Raw genomic sequence first — 17,828 nt, 5'->3', positions numbered from 1 at the left:
AATTTGATGGAACTAATAATATTGCTCAATGTTATCCATATCTACCTTTCTTGTTATTTTCAACTAGTTGATCATATATGTAGAGACTTTACGTCTAAGAATTGGTCATTGATTAATCTTGTTTGGAATTGATCATTTGACCATCTTTTTGTCAAAGAAAAAAAAACACTTGGTGCCAACCAAAGATATTAGAGTTTTGAAACAATTCTTAGTGTGTATTGCATCGATGAATGTACATACTTCTTTTCTCCTTTGAACCATCTTTGTCTTGATATGGTTTAATATATGTTCATTTTTTACACGTGGATATCCACTAGTGTGACATTGATTTATGTGTCCATCTTCACAAAAACAATAAAGGGAAAGTTTCCTTTTAGTTGGTTTTAGATTTGAGGACACAATCCTAACCGAGGAAAAACAAAAAGAATGTGAAGGCACAGACAATGTCAATGTGAATCTTAAAAGAAATAAAATTTGTTTGTATTAATGCTTTTACTAGAAAAGGTTGGCCGTTTTCTTTCTATTGGATTTTGGGCTCATGAGACCAACTAACTAATCCATGAAAACTAAAAGGAAACTAAACACCACATGTTGAAGCACATCATATATCATATATAGAGACTTCACATGAGTGAAAGCATTGCCTTAATACATCACATACGAGACTTTTAGTTTAGTAAGGTTACCTTAGTAAAATTCTTAAATTGAAAATAAACACATAATGGTGGTGGGGCAAATCATGTGCTTGGCATCACCCCATGATAAATAGTGAGTTGAGCTCCCATAATTGGTTTGCAAATTTTGTGTTATCCTACAAAGAAACGTAATGTAGGATGGATGTTTTTCTTTTCTTTTGAATAAAGATTCACCTTAGTATTAATGGAATGTAGCATGGGTTTTACCTTTGACCCTCCAAACTTGGTGGCCCTTTTATCCCTTTCATCATTGTTTCAACAATCTCCCCTAAGTACGTATAAGGATGGGACTAGACCCTCATCCTTTCATCAACATTTGACGACGGCGGTTTTGTTAATCTACGGGTAACAAATGTGTCTTAATTGATGTTTGTCTATATTGTGGGCATAGATGGTTTTGGGTGTAGATTTGATCCTATTGTTTCATTAGTGGTATAGAGATATGAATCAACCAAACAAGGTAACAAAAATTCTTTGCCAACATTTCTATCGAGGTTACCCAACCCATGTATGAAAATTAACGAATACTCAACCGCTACCACATAATTGGACTCAAGGTACTCAAAAATGGATGGGAAATTGTGAATGTTAGGATCAAAATTTGCAAACGGAGTAGATGGAGTCTTGAGAATAGAAGATCAAGATGTGCAACATAAGAATGAGTCAAGTGGGTGATAAAGATGAAGGAGGAACAATGTTATATCTACAACCGTATAAAGGAGTTAGACTTGCCCATCTCAAGAACTTTATGCTAATTATTGTTTTTGTTTTGGGTAATGGTAATGTGATATCATTCGTTGTGATGGATTTAGGAACGTGGAAGAATCCTTACATTGAAACTGCAACAATGTGAGGAAATCTCATTATTGTGGTACCCTTCTTTTTGTCGACTTTTATAAGGTTTACCGTATATAAGGTTGTGGCCTCCTATTTAACACACATACGATAGAACATAATTTAATGTTTCATAATTTTGCTCTCCACGTAATTATAGATTCCGAGCTAAATTGACATAATCATGTAGTTCATCTTCACCAGTTTTTTTATTCTATTTACCTCTTATGTTTTTTGGTGTGGGGGGTTGTCTGTCCAGCTCTCGAAAGAGTTCTTTGTTCCAAATTTACCCACTTTACCTAGTGATTTCATTTCATACCTAGGTGTTTACCTATGATTATAAACTTTGTAGGTAACACCCTTATAAATTCCCTCTCTATGATATTTCTTCTCACACAAATCAACAAATTATACAAGGGAAGGCACCTCGAGATATTGTGTCCAATAAATAACTTTTTGTACAATTTGTCAATGCTTACTCATTGTTCTATCAAATGTCTCGCATAGTACAAATCATTGGCTCCCTCCATGTGAACTAATGGGAAGAAGTTGATTATATCAAGTTATTGTTGTTGGGATATGTAACATTCTCAAGTATCCCATTGTAAATCACTTACAACCAAGACATGAGACTTTGGTCATTGACAATACATATGAGACGAGCTTTGTCTCGTTTGCAATGGTTATATTTGTGTTTGAATTTTTTGTAGAGTCGGTGACATTTTTACCAAAAAAGAATATAGTCCTTTAGTTAAATGGGTTGCCTTCTTTATAATGAGGTAATTGTGCATTGGAAGTTGGGGGCATCACTTCTCAATGGCAAATATCACTTCATGCTCCAACACTAAAGGACCTACATCTCAGCTCCATGCCACCATGGGAGGTTTACACGTTTCTTAATTACCTAGAATTAGTATACAAGCAAAAATTGAGCTAATTCATAAATGTGTATGCCTCAACTAAATATATTACTAGATAAGAAACATAGTTACCTCTATCGCTTACGGTGGAAAATATACATGGAGGAAAGTGACTCATGAGTCATAATAGAGGTAATAGAGAGAGAATTAGGATTGTAAGTAGTTGTAGCATCAAAAGGCTAGTTTATAATGAGATTTTTTCCCTTTTTATACTAGTTGGACACCTTGACATATCCCTTTTACATAACAATCCCATTGGCCACAAGTCATTGCCACATAATGAGTAGTTCCCACACAAAGTATAATATACACATGTTTCCTATGTATAAGGAAAGTCTCTTTTATATTGATAAGAAAATATATTAATACTCGTAGAGACATTACAATAAAACACGCTTTTACATAGAATATGACATTGTTTTTCTTAATAGTATTTTTTGTCAAGAGTCATTTAAGACAGCACATATTGTTGCATGTGTCAACATAATGTGAAGGTATTGCCTTTATAAGCTAGTTATCATATTGTATTTATCAATGTGATGGGGGTATGTGTATAGCCCATGCTTTCCCACATAAAAACAAATGGCTTAGTGTCACACTCATTATATAAAGTAATTGAGGTTTTGGCTTTGCAATCATCTTTCCACATGATCAAGGGATAGCATGCTAATATCGAATATTAAACGAGACAAGACAATATTTGACATAATAGAATACTTGGCACAAGGCTTAATGCATGGTGAAATGGATATTGGAGTTACCTTACAAGAGCATAAAATGACAATAATAAGCTTGTCATATTACCTCTTTTTAAATAACGTAGGAGGAGATAACTCACGCTAATGGTAGGAATCGACAACGGTTCGGTTTAGGGGTTTCCAAATCTGAATTGAGCCGGTTTCTAAACCGGTTTAGCCAAGCCGTTAAGCCTTAACATGCTTGGTAACCGGTTTAGGCTTAACCGGTTTGAGCAATCCCAAATTGAGCTCAAACCGGTTAAGGAAGCTCAAGCCTAAACCGAATTGAATTGAACCGCAAAACTACGGTTTGACGGTTCGATTTAGGCTTGAGCCGAGTCATTGCCGATTCCTAGCTAATGAATCATGAGGCAACCTTATAGGGCGTTGATGTCAGGTACAAGGTGAAAATAGCAAATGAGGTGATTTCGTATTTAAACGATATCATTCTTCTATTAAACTCATACAAAGTCTGTGACTATTAAGCTTTTTCAATGTATGGGCTGATGTGATTATCATTTTTCAAATTAAGCCTTTTTTCTCAAAGAGTATAAAATTGAATGTGCACTCCGGAAACTAGGGATTTCAAAGAAAGGTCTACTTCACAATACTTATTAGAATGGGCCCTTAAATATGAAGAGATCCCATTAATGTGAATGGAACAGTTTTTATTATTGACACATAGTAAGCCATCATGTAAAAAATATATATGTCCCGATCTAGTGTGTGTGTATATATATATATATATTTATATTTATATTTACCTTTCAAATCATAATAGTATCATTTTCTTTCCTTGAGGTGTGGAGAAAATATTGATCTCACATTGTACAATCAATTTTCTGGGAATAAACAGAGCGTGCATGCATGATCTCGAACTACCTACCATCTCTATAAACTGTATAATATATGCAATGGTAAAACCACTCTCTCGACACTTGGATCCACAACCTTGAAGTTGAAAAACACGTTACCACTACTCCAATACATTAGAGTTTGAGTAAGATCCATATTGAGATTTGACATTACAAAAACCTTTCTAGTAAGATAGACTTCATGAACACCCTTTTGAACCTAGCTATTTGTATATGTATGTACTTCATTGTTACCATATTAACATTAAATGAAGCTTTCAAAACTAAAACGAATAATAAGATATAAACCCAGTGACCACGACAACGTCAACAATATCCCTTGTGTGTTAAAATAACATAAAATATTACCATTTGGTAAAAAATGTACGACATAATGTTCATTTCTCATAGAGTGTAGAGTCCGATGTGCCCATGAATGCCTATCATCCATGGGTAATTAGCTAGGCACAATACTTCTATTAGCCTAAAGTGGCATGACCAATCATTTCCACACTATTAACAGTCAGAAGATCGAGCGAGCTAAATAGCTAGAATACACAAGCATGATTACTTACTCAAAAACGAAGGGAAGATTGTTGGGTTAGGCGATGAGTGCAAATCGAAGAAATTTGAGACCATGTATGGGGGGGATCGTGAACAAGAGTATAATTGTTAGATATTTACGGGAAAAGGCAGTCCATGGAGCGAGTGAAGACTATGTTTGAGAGAGAGCCGTGGCCGAGACTCGAGAGACAAAGGGCAGAGGAGGTAGTAGTATGTATGTATGTATGTATGTATGTATGTATGTATATGCTTGAGGCAGTAGTGTCTATGCCTCCATGCATGCATGTATGTATGTATGTATGTATGTATGTATGTATATGCTTGAGGCAGTAGTGTCTATGCCTCCATGCATGCATGCATGCATGTATGTATGTATGTATGTATGTATATGCCAGGAGCCCATAAACAGGAGGTTCGAGGTTCGATTCACACCCACCGCGGAGAGGCAGGGGCAGGGCAGGAGGGCATCTGCTCACTATATAGCAGGAATTTTGAGAATGACTCTGACCACATCTCCATTCAGCGAGCTATGATGGGTCGCAGTCGCAGTCTCAAGCTCAAGACATGGCCTCTCAGAGGAGGAGGAGGAGGAGATGACTCCATAGCTTCTCCTCCATCTTCCCCTCTCACTCCGCTTTCTACCACCACTTCTTCTTCTCCTCCCCATCGGTTTGATTCTTCTTCTTTGTCGTCGTCGTCTCTGGCATCGTCTGTCTTCGTTTGGGCCTTCGGGTTCGTCACTGTTGCGCTCTCGGGCCTCCAACTCAGCTATGCTCCCGTCACTTCTGTCAAGCACATGTGGACCGATCGCCTCTTCACGGTAATGCATCTTCATTCTTTAACACTTTGTGCTTGGATGTGTATATGACCATGTGGTATGTTGGATCTGGAATGTGGTCACGTGGTATGTGATATGTGGATATGAGAAAGAAAGCAAGCAAGACAACAAGAATGTAGATTAATCTCTACTGGAGGTTCTGAATGTGGCTTAATCAACGACTCATAAATGATGAAAGGTAGTACAAGTAAAGCAGGAAAATAAATGTGATGATGCATTTCGTTTATGATGGTGATACATGGCATTGACGATGGTGATGTCAATGATGAGAGAGAGCGTTTGAAATTCAATTTCATCAGATGAAAGGGATTGGCATTTTCTATGCCCAGAGCTAGATTTGGGTTACAGACTTGTTTGGTCAAAGATTCAAGGATTGTCTACGCTGCAAAGTCTGATCTCTCGTTTCCTTGATTCTTCACATGAGGATGATTTGCAGGACATAAGACCCTTGCCAAAGTCGAAGGAAATGGTGTCTATCACAAATTAATCTATACGCATGAGTGGATGGTGGAGAGGCTTGTGAGAGGATGGGAAATTCCAAATTCCATCATGTGCTGGCAATGTGTGAGGAGATGGGGTGGCATTCCTGTCTTCCATTTATGCTGAAGTTTTTCATTTCGAGGGTTATGGTTAGGGGATTACCTGTTGGAGATGCTCTTAGGAAGAGGAATGATGCTTTTAAATTTGTGTCTTTTGCATGGTACCATTAGAACATAGCACACATTGTTTGATCACTTGTCCAATGTCTCAATCTATTTGGACATGCATATGTGTAGTATGGGTTTCTATTGCAGGGTTTGAAAAACTGCTTTTCAATGGGTTTTTCCAAATCTTGAACCTGTGTGTCCTTCCACATTTTCAGATAGTGTTTCATTTCTTGATGTACTGGGGCTTATGGCATGTTTGAAGGATGCAGAATACATTTATATCTGACGCACAAGCAGGAGTGCAAAGAAATATTAGCCAATTGAAAGGTAGTTTGCTTTGGCAGTTTTTGATGTTGGAAACTTCAGGGTTATAATTGCATGAGGAGGTCCGAATATTTGTTTTGGTTCACCACCATATTCTAATCACATGTTGGCACCTTTGCCAAATGGTCTTGTAGGTGTACATGAGCCCACATGGATCCATATGGTCTCTTGGTCTTGAACTCTTTGTAGTTTATTGTAGAGAGAGAGAGAGATCAGTGTCGTGGTTTTTTTACATACAATTAATATGATTGTGTGTTTTCACAAAAAAGAGCATTTGAAATTATTGTTTCATCATGGGGAACAACCAACGAAAATTGATGTAAATAAATTAGTAAAACTGAGTAAGCTACTCTGTCTATCCCTCTAGCATTTGGCTAAGTGTGCACACATAGAGATTCCACACTCTTGAGAAAAAATGTTGATGAAGAATATAAGTTGTGAGCTTACATGGAACGAAATTTCTGCCGTTGAAAGATATGATGTTGATCTCTCTGTGCTATTAGAAACCTCATTGAAATAAAGACCAAGGAGAGTGGTGATCCTTGTTTTGCTCCAATCATAATAGTCATGACCTCTGACAACCCATTAAGGAGCCCCACTTATCCTGACACCGATTCACAAAGGGAGTAGATCCCCATTGTATACTTCCTGGAGTCCGAGAGACTTCTAATTTCTTGAAAAGCGAAGTGTGTGATGCTGTCTTAAAAGACTTCTGGTAATACACAAAACAACAGTATACTCTCCACTTATTGGCTCAACTTCCTCTGAGGAGCTTGGAGTGCTCGGTATGTGGTCTGGCTTGGGAATGTCATACTATTCCTCGGCATATTCATGCTGAGTCTAAGAGAGGAAAAGGTCAAACTGACCTATGAGATAAAGGTACAATTTGGTAGTATATGATACTATTTTCAGATGAAAGGCTGAAGAGAGAAAAATAGTATGGATCCTCGAGCTAGAGACAAGGCTTTGAGTACAATATATAGGGATAGACCTATCACTTCAATATGGGTGATAAGGTAGAGACAGATAATCTACTAGAGCGAGCTAAGATACAATGTATAGGAATTGCAATAGAATGTGTTTTTAGAGAAGGCAGAGGGTTAAATCTTTTTTGGCTACTTACTAATTTCAAGTTCTTAATTCTATACAGGAGTACATTCCTCCAGGATCTGAGTATATCCATCTTGTGCAGGAAATGAAGCACTTTCTAGACCAGGTCCTTCTAGCTTTGTTATATATCTTTTTCTTTTCAACCTCTATTCTGTTGGAACGAAATGCTTATTGTTTATGTTTTACATTCAGAATGACACAGAACCTATTGGTCTATGGGATCTACCGAAGTCCTATGGCTGGAAACCATGCTTACAGAAAAAACAAAAGAACATTGTAAGTGAACCTTGTTCATTACTAAATTATCTAGATCATGCATTCAATGTTCACATACCTTCACATGTTTACTGTAGTGATGTTCTGCATTTATTTTTGGAGAAGTCTTTGGAGAAGTTGGATTTATGAGCGTGGACTTGGCTCCCCTTTTCCTAATAGATTTATCATAGGCCGATTTAACTATTTCAGAGCCTTCACATTTTGCAGCATCTTAAATTTTTAAAATCTGTGTAGTTCCAAACTTTTGGGGGAAAATGGCTCAGATTAAGCGTTTTAGAATGGGAGTGTCTTAGAAAAGGTGAGGGATTCAGGAAATTCCATTTAATTGAAATGTAAATATGACACTTGTCCATGGGATGGAGCCCATTTACATTGTGAGAGGAATTTTAACAAGAGTTACAAGCTCCCATTCATTGACTGTATGCTATTTTCGTTTCTTTTGCTTCCATAATCAGAGGCTATATTTTTTACTTGGTTGATTCTTGTTTAGTTAGTTTTTTAGTTTTGATCATGTTTGTTTATCGATGAAAACATGCTTAAAACTTATCTGCTGATTTGTTGTTCAGTGTAAATATGACACTTTACTTTGTCAGGGGAGCTTTGACATGAGTTATGAGCTTCCATTCATTGACTGTACAATTTTCATTGTTTTTGCTTCCATAATCATAGTTGACATGTTTTTACCTGGTTGATTCTTGTTTATTTGTTTTTTAACTTTCATCATGTTTTTTGTTTATAGATGAAAACATGCTTAAAACTTGTCTTAACAATTTTAAACATTGAACTTGAGATAAATATTATATTAGCTTTGATAGATTTTAATGTGATATGTACAGTTCCTTTGTTTTGAGGGTGAATTGTACTCTTCAATACCTGTATCTATATGTAGTCTGCCAGGCTTGTACTATTAAATATCAGAGAAGAGTTGCTGAGTGCATCATCATGACATTCAAAGTATTTGAAAAGAACAGTTGGCTATGCACTCACCAGTAAGGAAGGAAGCAAAGATGCTATGTATGTGTAGAATGTACAACGAATACATGTTTGTGAACAACAGAGTCTATCCATATTGTTTGTCCTGTACTTTCTAATAATTAGTCCTACGAAATGTACTATAGAAGCGCAGAATTGTAATGCTTGCTCTCACTTTGTATTCTTGGGGTGTAATAGACATATTCTAGTGAAAAATTTAATACCTTATTTGAGGGATATATTTTTTTTCTATTTAAAACATTAAAATATAATTGTGGGTTTTTTAATAGTTCAAAATAGGCTAATTTGAGATGTTGATGAATGTTTGGCTACTGATATGTAATGAGCCTACTTCAACTTTCATATGCTCCCTGATGTGATCACCCAGTGACTTGATTTTATTTTTTATCACAATAGAGGCCTAATCATTGATCCCCTTCCAGGAAAACAAGGATGGGGAAGCAAGATACATTCAGGTCTTCTGCACAGGAGGTTTATTCCAGCTTCACATATGTGTAAGTTTCAAGAAAGATTCAGTGTCTTATTGTAACGAGTGTTTTAAATGAGTATAACCTCTTATGATTGGAATGTGCAGATTTGTAATGCAGTGGCAGTAGCATGGCTGCTAAATGCATTTCTAGTGGTACCTCACTTTCGAGAGCATGTTGTGTGGAAAGACACGAGGTGTGGAATACTGGAGCATATCAATAGATTATTTGTAAGTTAATTGTATGCATGTCACGAGTAGTTTTCCCTGCTACCTGAAAGAGATATATAGATTTATTAAATAGGTATGTTTTTGGAAAACTTCTGATTGTCTAATTTCCATATGAGGATATAGAATCACATATAGAGAAAACCATCCTTAGATTTCTCCAGAAATATAAAAGCACAATATGGACATTCACTCCTATTTATTCAATATAGAGTTCACGTTCAACTCTGTTGAAGTGGTATTCTATGATGAATAGGAATTTTATTCAGAATCCAACATTTTTTCTGTAATGGAACTGAAAAATGCCAATGTTCTTAGAGTTGACTGCAAGCGAACTACTAATAATATAAGAGTAAAAATACTACCATGTGTAAAATCACACACATATATATGTATGTATGGATACTGTGTGTAAGAGAGAGAGTGTGTGTGTGAGAATGAGAATGAGAGAGTGGGAGCTAACTCAGATTCCTTGCAAACAGTTACTTCGAAGACATATATGATATTGACCACTTCATGTCATCATTAAAAGACGATATCCGTATTGTCCGCCAATTGCCACCTCATTATGGATGGAGTACACCTGAATATTACGAAAACAAATGTTTGGAGAGGCCTAACTGTTTTTTTTTTATCCCAAAGCATGCAAGAAAGGAGTGGTACTTTGAAAATGTTCTGCCTGTTTTGCAAAGGTAAACCTACATTGGAAATAAGGTTTTTTGCTTTTAAACATCACTGACATACTTTACTATTTGCTGGTGTCCTTTTGTCCAACTATATTATTGCATGAACAATTATATTTCTTGGTTTTGTCTGGAAGTTCTTCATATGGTAAACTATGATGTTATATCTATGATATAACAAGTTTTGCTTGCTATTCGAGAGTAAGGCATCTTTTTCTAGAGTTCTGCACTACTCTCAAAGTTCCTAATCATTATTTTGCTTCAATTTTCAGCCAGGGTGTTGTTGCCTTAGATAGATTTCACCATAAACTCTCATTTGAAGGGCTGCCTAATGAGGCTACAAGATTAAGATGTAAAACCAATTTCCATGCACTGAGGTTTGTGAAGCCTATCCTTGACTTTAGCCTTGAGCTGGTCAACCGCATAAAATCTAAAGAAAGATACCTGCAGAAAGAGTTTTTCATGAAATCAGCATCAGAATATCCCAACAAAACTTCGATAACTGGGAAGAAAGAGGCTGGATATTTCCTCGGTTTGCATTTGAGATTTGAGAAGGATATGATCGCACACTCAGCATGTTACTATGGTGGCGGGAGAGCTGAGCAACAAGCGCTTGCATCATATCGTCGTAAGATTTTCAGGTGAAGTTTGGTATTATAATAATATATTGACAAAAAGGGGTAGTTACAGACATTACAATATGGGTTTTCTTTTTGTTATAGAAACATTGTACCGAAGGCTGCCTATAGTTCAGAATATCTGAGGCAAAATGGTAGCTGTCCTTTAACACCAGAGGAGGTTGGTCTATTACTCTGTGGTTTAGGATTCAGAAATACAACCCCAATTTATGTGGCTGGGAAGGTACTTTTGTACTGTTTTGATTTCATGAAATGGGATTTTAATGTATGGGCTCTGAATCATGATATTGATGATTGGATTAGTTAACTGTCAAACATGTTTATTTAGGATTCCTATGGTGGGAGAGCAAGAGTAAGGCCTTTACAACAGATGTTTCCCCACTTTGAAACTAAAGAAACCCTAGCTTCAAAGGAGGAGCTGCAATGGTTTCTCCCATCTTCTCACAGGCTCGCTGCTTTGGATTTTATGGTTTTACTACATAGTGACACATTCTTATCCAATTCTGCTGGAAATTTCCCAAATGTTCTAGTAAGTAATTCACTGAAATTTTGTTTCTTCGGCTTCATGTTTTTCTATGTTCTTAATTCTGATTGATTGGAGTGCTCATAAATGCAGACTGGACAGAGAACGTTTCTTGGACCAAGGAAGTCTATTCATCCAGACAAAGCAGCCTTATTCAAACTTTTCTCAAATGCATCAATTAGCTGGAATGAGTTCTCTTCATCAGTAGGGCTCATTCATAAGGATAGACAAGGTTCTCCATATCCTCGTAATGAACGGTATTCAGTCTTCCGATATCCTGCTCCAGATTGCATGTGTCGACAGAATAAAGGCAGTGGACTTTGGGAGTGATGATATTAATGAAATCAACGTATAGCTGATAAAGATGATTTTTTTCTCAATCATATTGATGGAAATCCATTAGTGAGCTAGCATGTTTTGTGGTATGCAAAATGAGGAGGCATCAAAATGAAAAGAAGAAATGTATTCAGCCATTTAAACCAGATAGACGTGCTGTACAGCTTGTTTTCAAAATTGAAGCAAAAACCAATCCAACCAATATCTAACGTTCTTAGGGGTCAGGACATACTCTCGCTAGTGTTGTATATTATTTCTCAACATTCATTGTAATAGAGAAAAATGATGGTTTGTATTATTGTTGCTCATACTACTGTACTTTGTTGTCAGTTGGTTACATATTCATATTTGAAGTTTCATCAAGAAACCTCTCAAGTTCTTACAGAAGGCTATTACAATGTCCATATGATTTTCATATCCTTATGACTACCTACATATTGGAAAGGGATCCAAACTCTCATTCTCTCCAAATTCCTCCCTTTAATGGTCATGTTAGCGTACACAGTTGCATTTAAAATCTCTATGACCATACCTACATATTGGAAAGGGGTCCAAACCCTCATGAGCTACATCTCCAAATCCTTCCTTTTAATGGTAGTGTTAGCACACATTTTGTTTCCTTGTTACAGTTTTGGCATGGAATTCAAAATGTCAAACTATAGTATGTTGTATAATATAAATGTCACTGGATCATATGTTGTATAGCAAACATTATAGTAATTAGTGATTTGTATGAATTTGTTGATTTTAAAGGTCAAATTTATCTTTGAAGCTGTCAAGGCATTGATTTGGTTTTCATTGTCATCGATATTGAAAGGTTGTTTCCTCGATTTCCAACCTCTACATCCTATTCCTCTCTTCCCCCCCCTTCCCATCTTTTTCTCTCACACATTTTCTTTTCCTTCTTTTCTTGCCATATCTTGTCAATGTTGCTCCAAAGTAATCTACTCACAGCTCATTTGTTCTTTCCCTAATTTGGGCCCCTTACTCCTTTGTTGGCAATACCATGCAGATACTACGCAAATATCAAAGGCAAAGCACATGGAATGCAGATATACATTTGCTAGAATTATTAAATTATGTATGATTATCCATATTATTACTTAGGACACTATCTTGACATGCTTAATATGCATCAAAGACTGGTTCATGCGAGTACAAAGCCTTCACTGAGCTTGACAACCCTCTCTTACCCATCTTCCTGCATATCCACCTAGATTCCCAAAACAATCTCCCAATGGACTTTTGAACACAATAAAACAGTTTTCTTTTCCGGCTGTTTACACAATTTATGACAGCTATCTGCTATTTGAACACAGGATATTAACAAATGGAATTGTCTCATGTGACTCTGATGCATCATCCATAAAAACCAAAACTTGCCAATGATAATAACCAAACAATACTATGCGTCATCCATAAAAACCAAAATTTGCCAGTGATATAACAAAACCATATTATGATGCATCATCCATGAAACCCAAAACTTGCCGATTGATAATAAAACTATACTGCAGCCCCATATACCATGTAAAAAGCTACTATGCTAAATTGTCAAGTGAAGATGATATGTCTACCACATTCTTTTCTTTGCAATTCATAACGTGGTTGGTATTATAGCTTTGGATTAAGGCTGTAAAGTAGATCAATTGAGATAGAAAGAAGAGAATTTAGACATGATATTGTGGTAATCAAGATTTTAATAAGTAAAGTGAAAGCAGCAATCATTTGACACAATCTTTGCCATTGATGTTAGATCTGAAAAGTTGCATGACCTTTCACCTTATTACTGTCGCAATTCCTTTTCTAAAAGGATTCAGCCTTTCATATATGAGGACTAAACCTTGTACATTGATATTGTTCTGATCACATGCCTCTGCTTCTTAAGTGTTAAAAAGTCCAAAAAGCCTGAACAAATACCATCCCAGTTAGCACAAATTGCCCATCATTCCTTCAACTGAAACACAATTTGTCCCATTAAAGTCATCTCCAGTTGCCAACGAACTTGAAAACTCCTAAATCAATTTTATTTGATCATGATTAAAACGCAAAAATGATTATCTGTGTTCTTAGATATTATCATTTCAGTACCCTAGCCTGACAGACAATTTCAGGCAGCATATCCAAGGGGGCAAAAAAGAGGGGAGTTGTACAGAACAGTGTTCCGTTCATTTGATCATTCACTCATCTAAGCAGTCACAAACTTCTTCTCGTATAGCCACTCATGTGTTGCCTTTATCTTGAGCTTAAATTTCTCCAATCCCCATGTAAACAAGCAAAAATGAGGATACACTGCCCCACCCACATAATCGATTTGTAAACCAAAGGTTATTGGTTCATCAAACTCTTTGTAATATCACACACCAATTTGATTTATCATAGAATTCCTCAACAATGACAACACCATCTACATTGGATACAAGCCTGCAAGGAACACCATCAAGATTAGAATACATGCCTTTCAGAATGAAGGAAAAGAAATAGAGCTAGTAATGGTCATGGCACCTTACAATTTCACTTGGATCATTTTGTCCTTATGACATAGTATTCTAGATAAACGTTTTTTCAAATGATCCGAATGTTGCAAAGGTGAAAAACCTCAATGAGAACCCACAAAATCTGAAGGTCATGATATCTATCTATCATTGAAATAGAAAACATTAAAAAACAGGCATGTACAACATATCTGTGAGACATAGAAAGTATTCCAAGAACTCAATTTTTTAGCTCTATAAAACTTGTGAATGATTGACATGAAGCTCAACAGCTTGTGTGGCCATGGAATACAATGAAAGAAGAGTCGAATTTGAGCTGTGCATGCAAATGGCCACGTGGATAATGTTCAATATTGAACATTTCCATCCAATACTCTTAGGTACATACACACATAAACCGAACTCATTTTTAAGTTTCAACGCCTTGGGGCTATATACTGTATTTTCATGAGATAGAAATCATCCATCAGCTTCATTAATTTTTATACCTTTTCTTTTACATAAGCATATTTCCAGAAAGAGCAAAATCATAATCGTATGATTCATTCTTGTGGTGGTGACTCATGTGAGGAGAGCAATATTTCCATCATGCATGTCTATCATGAAAGTACAAGTGATGTGATCTTTAATGATCACCAAATTATGATTTTACATTTATCACAACCAAGTTTGAAAATGAAAATGGACTACTTGTGACAAATGGTACATGGACAAACAAGCAATAAACCCTGAAGCCTAAACCATTCTTATCCTTGTCAATATGTAGTCAAGGATAAGTTATATATACCTTTCCAATTCTCCCTTTGCAAAAACATGGTAATATCTATTGTACACAACTGCTGCCTTCTTTTCATCTTTCCTTGCAAACCCACTGGCAACTGCAACAGCAGAGGCTCCTCCAATTTCTGCCCGGTGGAAAGGAAGATGCCAGGGAACAAAAAAGTCTTGGTGCTCTACACTGGTTGCTTCCATGGTATCTAACAATGTTTGAAAATAATTTACTTTTTTAAATAAACAAAAAGTAATTTGAACTGGCAGCATTCCAAACCGTCTCAAAGCCTCTATAGATACTCTAATATTTTTTTTAAGACTTCACACTTAAAAAAATTTCAATATTGAGACATGCACTTCCAATATTTGACAATTGTGCTCGAACTTTTAAAATTGAAGGTATTGATATCCATGTTGGAAAAAAGAACATACACACAGCATAATTTACACAGGACATTCAAAAAACCCCTTTAACATTTGAGTTTTTTTGAGATGTTCTCGAATCAAAACCTTTCAAGATATCTGTTAATAAAAAGCAAAAATATTGGTATAAGGTTTATTACCTATTGGTTTGGAACATTCCATTACTTCTTGATTGGACAAATGACAGTTTTGTAACCCACGCTCTGGCACCATTAATCCTTGATCCGATACAGCATGGTTTTCTATGCCAGGCATTGCTATTGAATTCAATAAGCCATGGTTTGGTACATCCGGAATTGTTCCTGGATCTGATAAATTCTTCTCTCCAACACAAGATGAATGGTTCATTACTCCATGATCTGATTGACCGTGGTTTTCAAAACTATGAATTACATGTGGGGTTGAAAAATCATGGGTTTTGAGTTGATTTTGCTCTTCTATTTGATCAGTTCCATGATCCAACAAAGCATTGGTCCCAATGGCATCTTGATCTGATAAACAACGAATGTCAATACCATGCTCATCTATGCGATGCAAAGAAGCAGCTGGGTGTTTGGTCCGGAGTCTTGATGGAGACCCAAATGCACCAACACCGACCCACTCTTCCTCAACATATTTTGAGCTCAAGGGTGTCCACTTACAAACCAAGCTCTTGTCCTCTTGTTCAACTGCCCACACAGTTATGAGAATCCTACCTCCTCTCGTGACCACTCTAGCCATCTCTTCCACAGCTTTCCTCCTCCTCTCTTCAGTACTGAGATGGTGCAACACAGCTATGGATATAACACCATCGAACAATCCATCTCTATATGGCAAATGAAGGGTATCGGCCACCATTACTTCATGTTGCTTCCCTTCTCTTTGGGAGCATATAGAGACAAGCGGGGAGCTTAGGTCACAACCCACAAAGAAGCATTTAGGATTTAGACCCAAATACTTGCCATTTCCACACCCCGCATCGAGAATGAGTGAACCAGAAGGTAGGTTCTCTAAGAAAAGAGAGACTTTGGGCCATTTTGCAAACCTTGTGGAGCTGAAATGAGGAGCTATGGCATCATATACTCCATGCACATACTTCTTCTCGATTACAGGGGTCTCCCAAATGCTCTTCTTCTTCTCCGTCATCCTCTTTTCTTCTTCTTCTTCTTCTTCTTCTTCTTCTTCTTCCTCTTCTTTGTCTGCTTCTTCTTTGCTCTGTCTCTTTCTTTTAGCTTCTTTCCATTGAAATGGCCATGTTTATATATATATATATATATATATGTATGTATATACATAGAATGAACCATACGTGCATTCGCATTCGAGAGTGATTCAATCAAACGTGTATGGTAAATCATCTCTAAAGTTGGATTGGATTTATAAGTTGGAAAAATAAATAAAGAATGAAATTTCAAAAAATGACTATGGCCTATATTGTATAGAGATTGAACCACATGTCAATCACAATTGAAACTTCGAAAGTTAGTATAGTATATATGTAGCCAGAGAGAGAGACTAAAATGAAGAAAAAAGGCATATTAGGTATCCTATCAGTCTCTTGTATTGGTCATAGGCTCACATAGCTTGAAACATTTCATGTTGTATAGTACTTAGTAGCATCCTCATGGCCTTGCCCTATCTATCTCATGTTGTGCCTCAACTTGCTTTCGCATCGCACAATACAACATTGTATTGTGTTGTATCATATTGTGTTGTGTTGTATCCTATATTGCTCAAATTGTAGTGTGTAGTGTCATATCACTTTGTATGTTATGTGTATTGTGTGCTACATTGCATTGTTTTGTGCATACATTATGTGTGGTTTGCTTGTGGGTTTCAATTCTAGTTGTCATTGGAATCTCTTGCCACCGTCAATGTACACTCTTGAGGAAGAGATGATGCAAGTATGCCTTGGTGGCCTATAATAGTGCCTTGGTTTGAATCGAACCACAATCATGACAAGGGACACATAACCATAGTTTTCTCAACCTCCAATGATGTCATTGGTTGTAGCTCAGTAGTAAAGCAAAATGTTCTTCTCCCACACGAACGTCACTTGTGGTTGAGGAAGTTTACATGGCAGTCGAGGTCATCAAAAGGGAAGAAGATCTATTGATGTGAACAACAAGCAAGACATGAAAAGTCGTTTCAAAAGCATCAGCCCCAAAGGAAGGGGGAGATTCTATAAAGGAAGATACCTCCAAAATAGCATTGAATATTGGTATTGTAGGAAGCTTGGATATATGAAGGCATGTTGTCATAAGAAGAAAAATGATTATGGCTAATGACAAACAACTCACAAGCTACACCACCAACTCCAAACATGCGGTTTATGGCATATTATTCATGAGCATTGAGGAGTCACAAAGCCAACCCTATTGACACGCAGAAGCAGTAGTGATAAATCCTAGGTATGTGTGAAGGTTAAGATGTATATAGAACTCTTCAATGTAACTCAATGCAACTAAATGGTTGTGTTTCATCTTAATGGCCT

The 17,828-nt window shown here is 36.6% G+C and overlaps 2 protein-coding genes across 2 annotated transcripts; one reads left to right on the top strand and one right to left on the bottom strand.

The window, feature by feature from the left end:
• Positions 1 to 5,059: 5,059 nt before the first annotated feature.
• LOC147865602 (O-fucosyltransferase 39-like) lies at positions 5,060 to 11,972 on the top strand. The gene is made up of 10 exons (XM_087318454.1): positions 5,060 to 5,424; positions 7,564 to 7,629; positions 7,716 to 7,799; positions 9,215 to 9,286; positions 9,367 to 9,455; positions 9,969 to 10,178; positions 10,442 to 10,810; positions 10,892 to 11,030; positions 11,136 to 11,336; positions 11,424 to 11,972. Exons 1-10 carry the CDS (start codon positions 5,134 to 5,136, stop codon positions 11,658 to 11,660), a joined length of 1,758 nt encoding a protein of 585 aa, XP_087174580.1. The 5' UTR covers positions 5,060 to 5,133; the 3' UTR covers positions 11,661 to 11,972.
• A 1,137-nt stretch (positions 11,973 to 13,109) lies between these two features.
• Positions 13,110 to 16,551, bottom strand: LOC147865601 (S-adenosyl-L-methionine-dependent methyltransferases superfamily protein). Its single transcript, XM_087318453.1, has 3 exons — positions 15,496 to 16,551; positions 14,949 to 15,138; positions 13,110 to 14,090 (listed from the first exon to the last, which is right to left on the bottom strand). The coding sequence occupies exons 1-3, from the start codon at positions 16,478 to 16,480 to the stop codon at positions 14,006 to 14,008; spliced, it is 1,260 nt and encodes a 419-aa protein (XP_087174579.1). The 5' UTR covers positions 16,481 to 16,551; the 3' UTR covers positions 13,110 to 14,005.
• Positions 16,552 to 17,828: the final 1,277 nt, after the last annotated feature.

Source organism: Azolla caroliniana, unplaced genomic scaffold (assembly GCF_043228905.1).
Source record: "Azolla caroliniana isolate FFs.n. ecotype wild unplaced genomic scaffold, voAzoCaro1.0.p SCAF_4, whole genome shotgun sequence".
In the NCBI taxonomy this organism is placed as follows: domain Eukaryota; kingdom Viridiplantae; phylum Streptophyta; class Polypodiopsida; order Salviniales; family Salviniaceae; genus Azolla; species Azolla caroliniana.
Note: the sequence above shows the minus strand (reverse complement) of the source record. Positions and strands in the feature narration are given on the sequence as shown.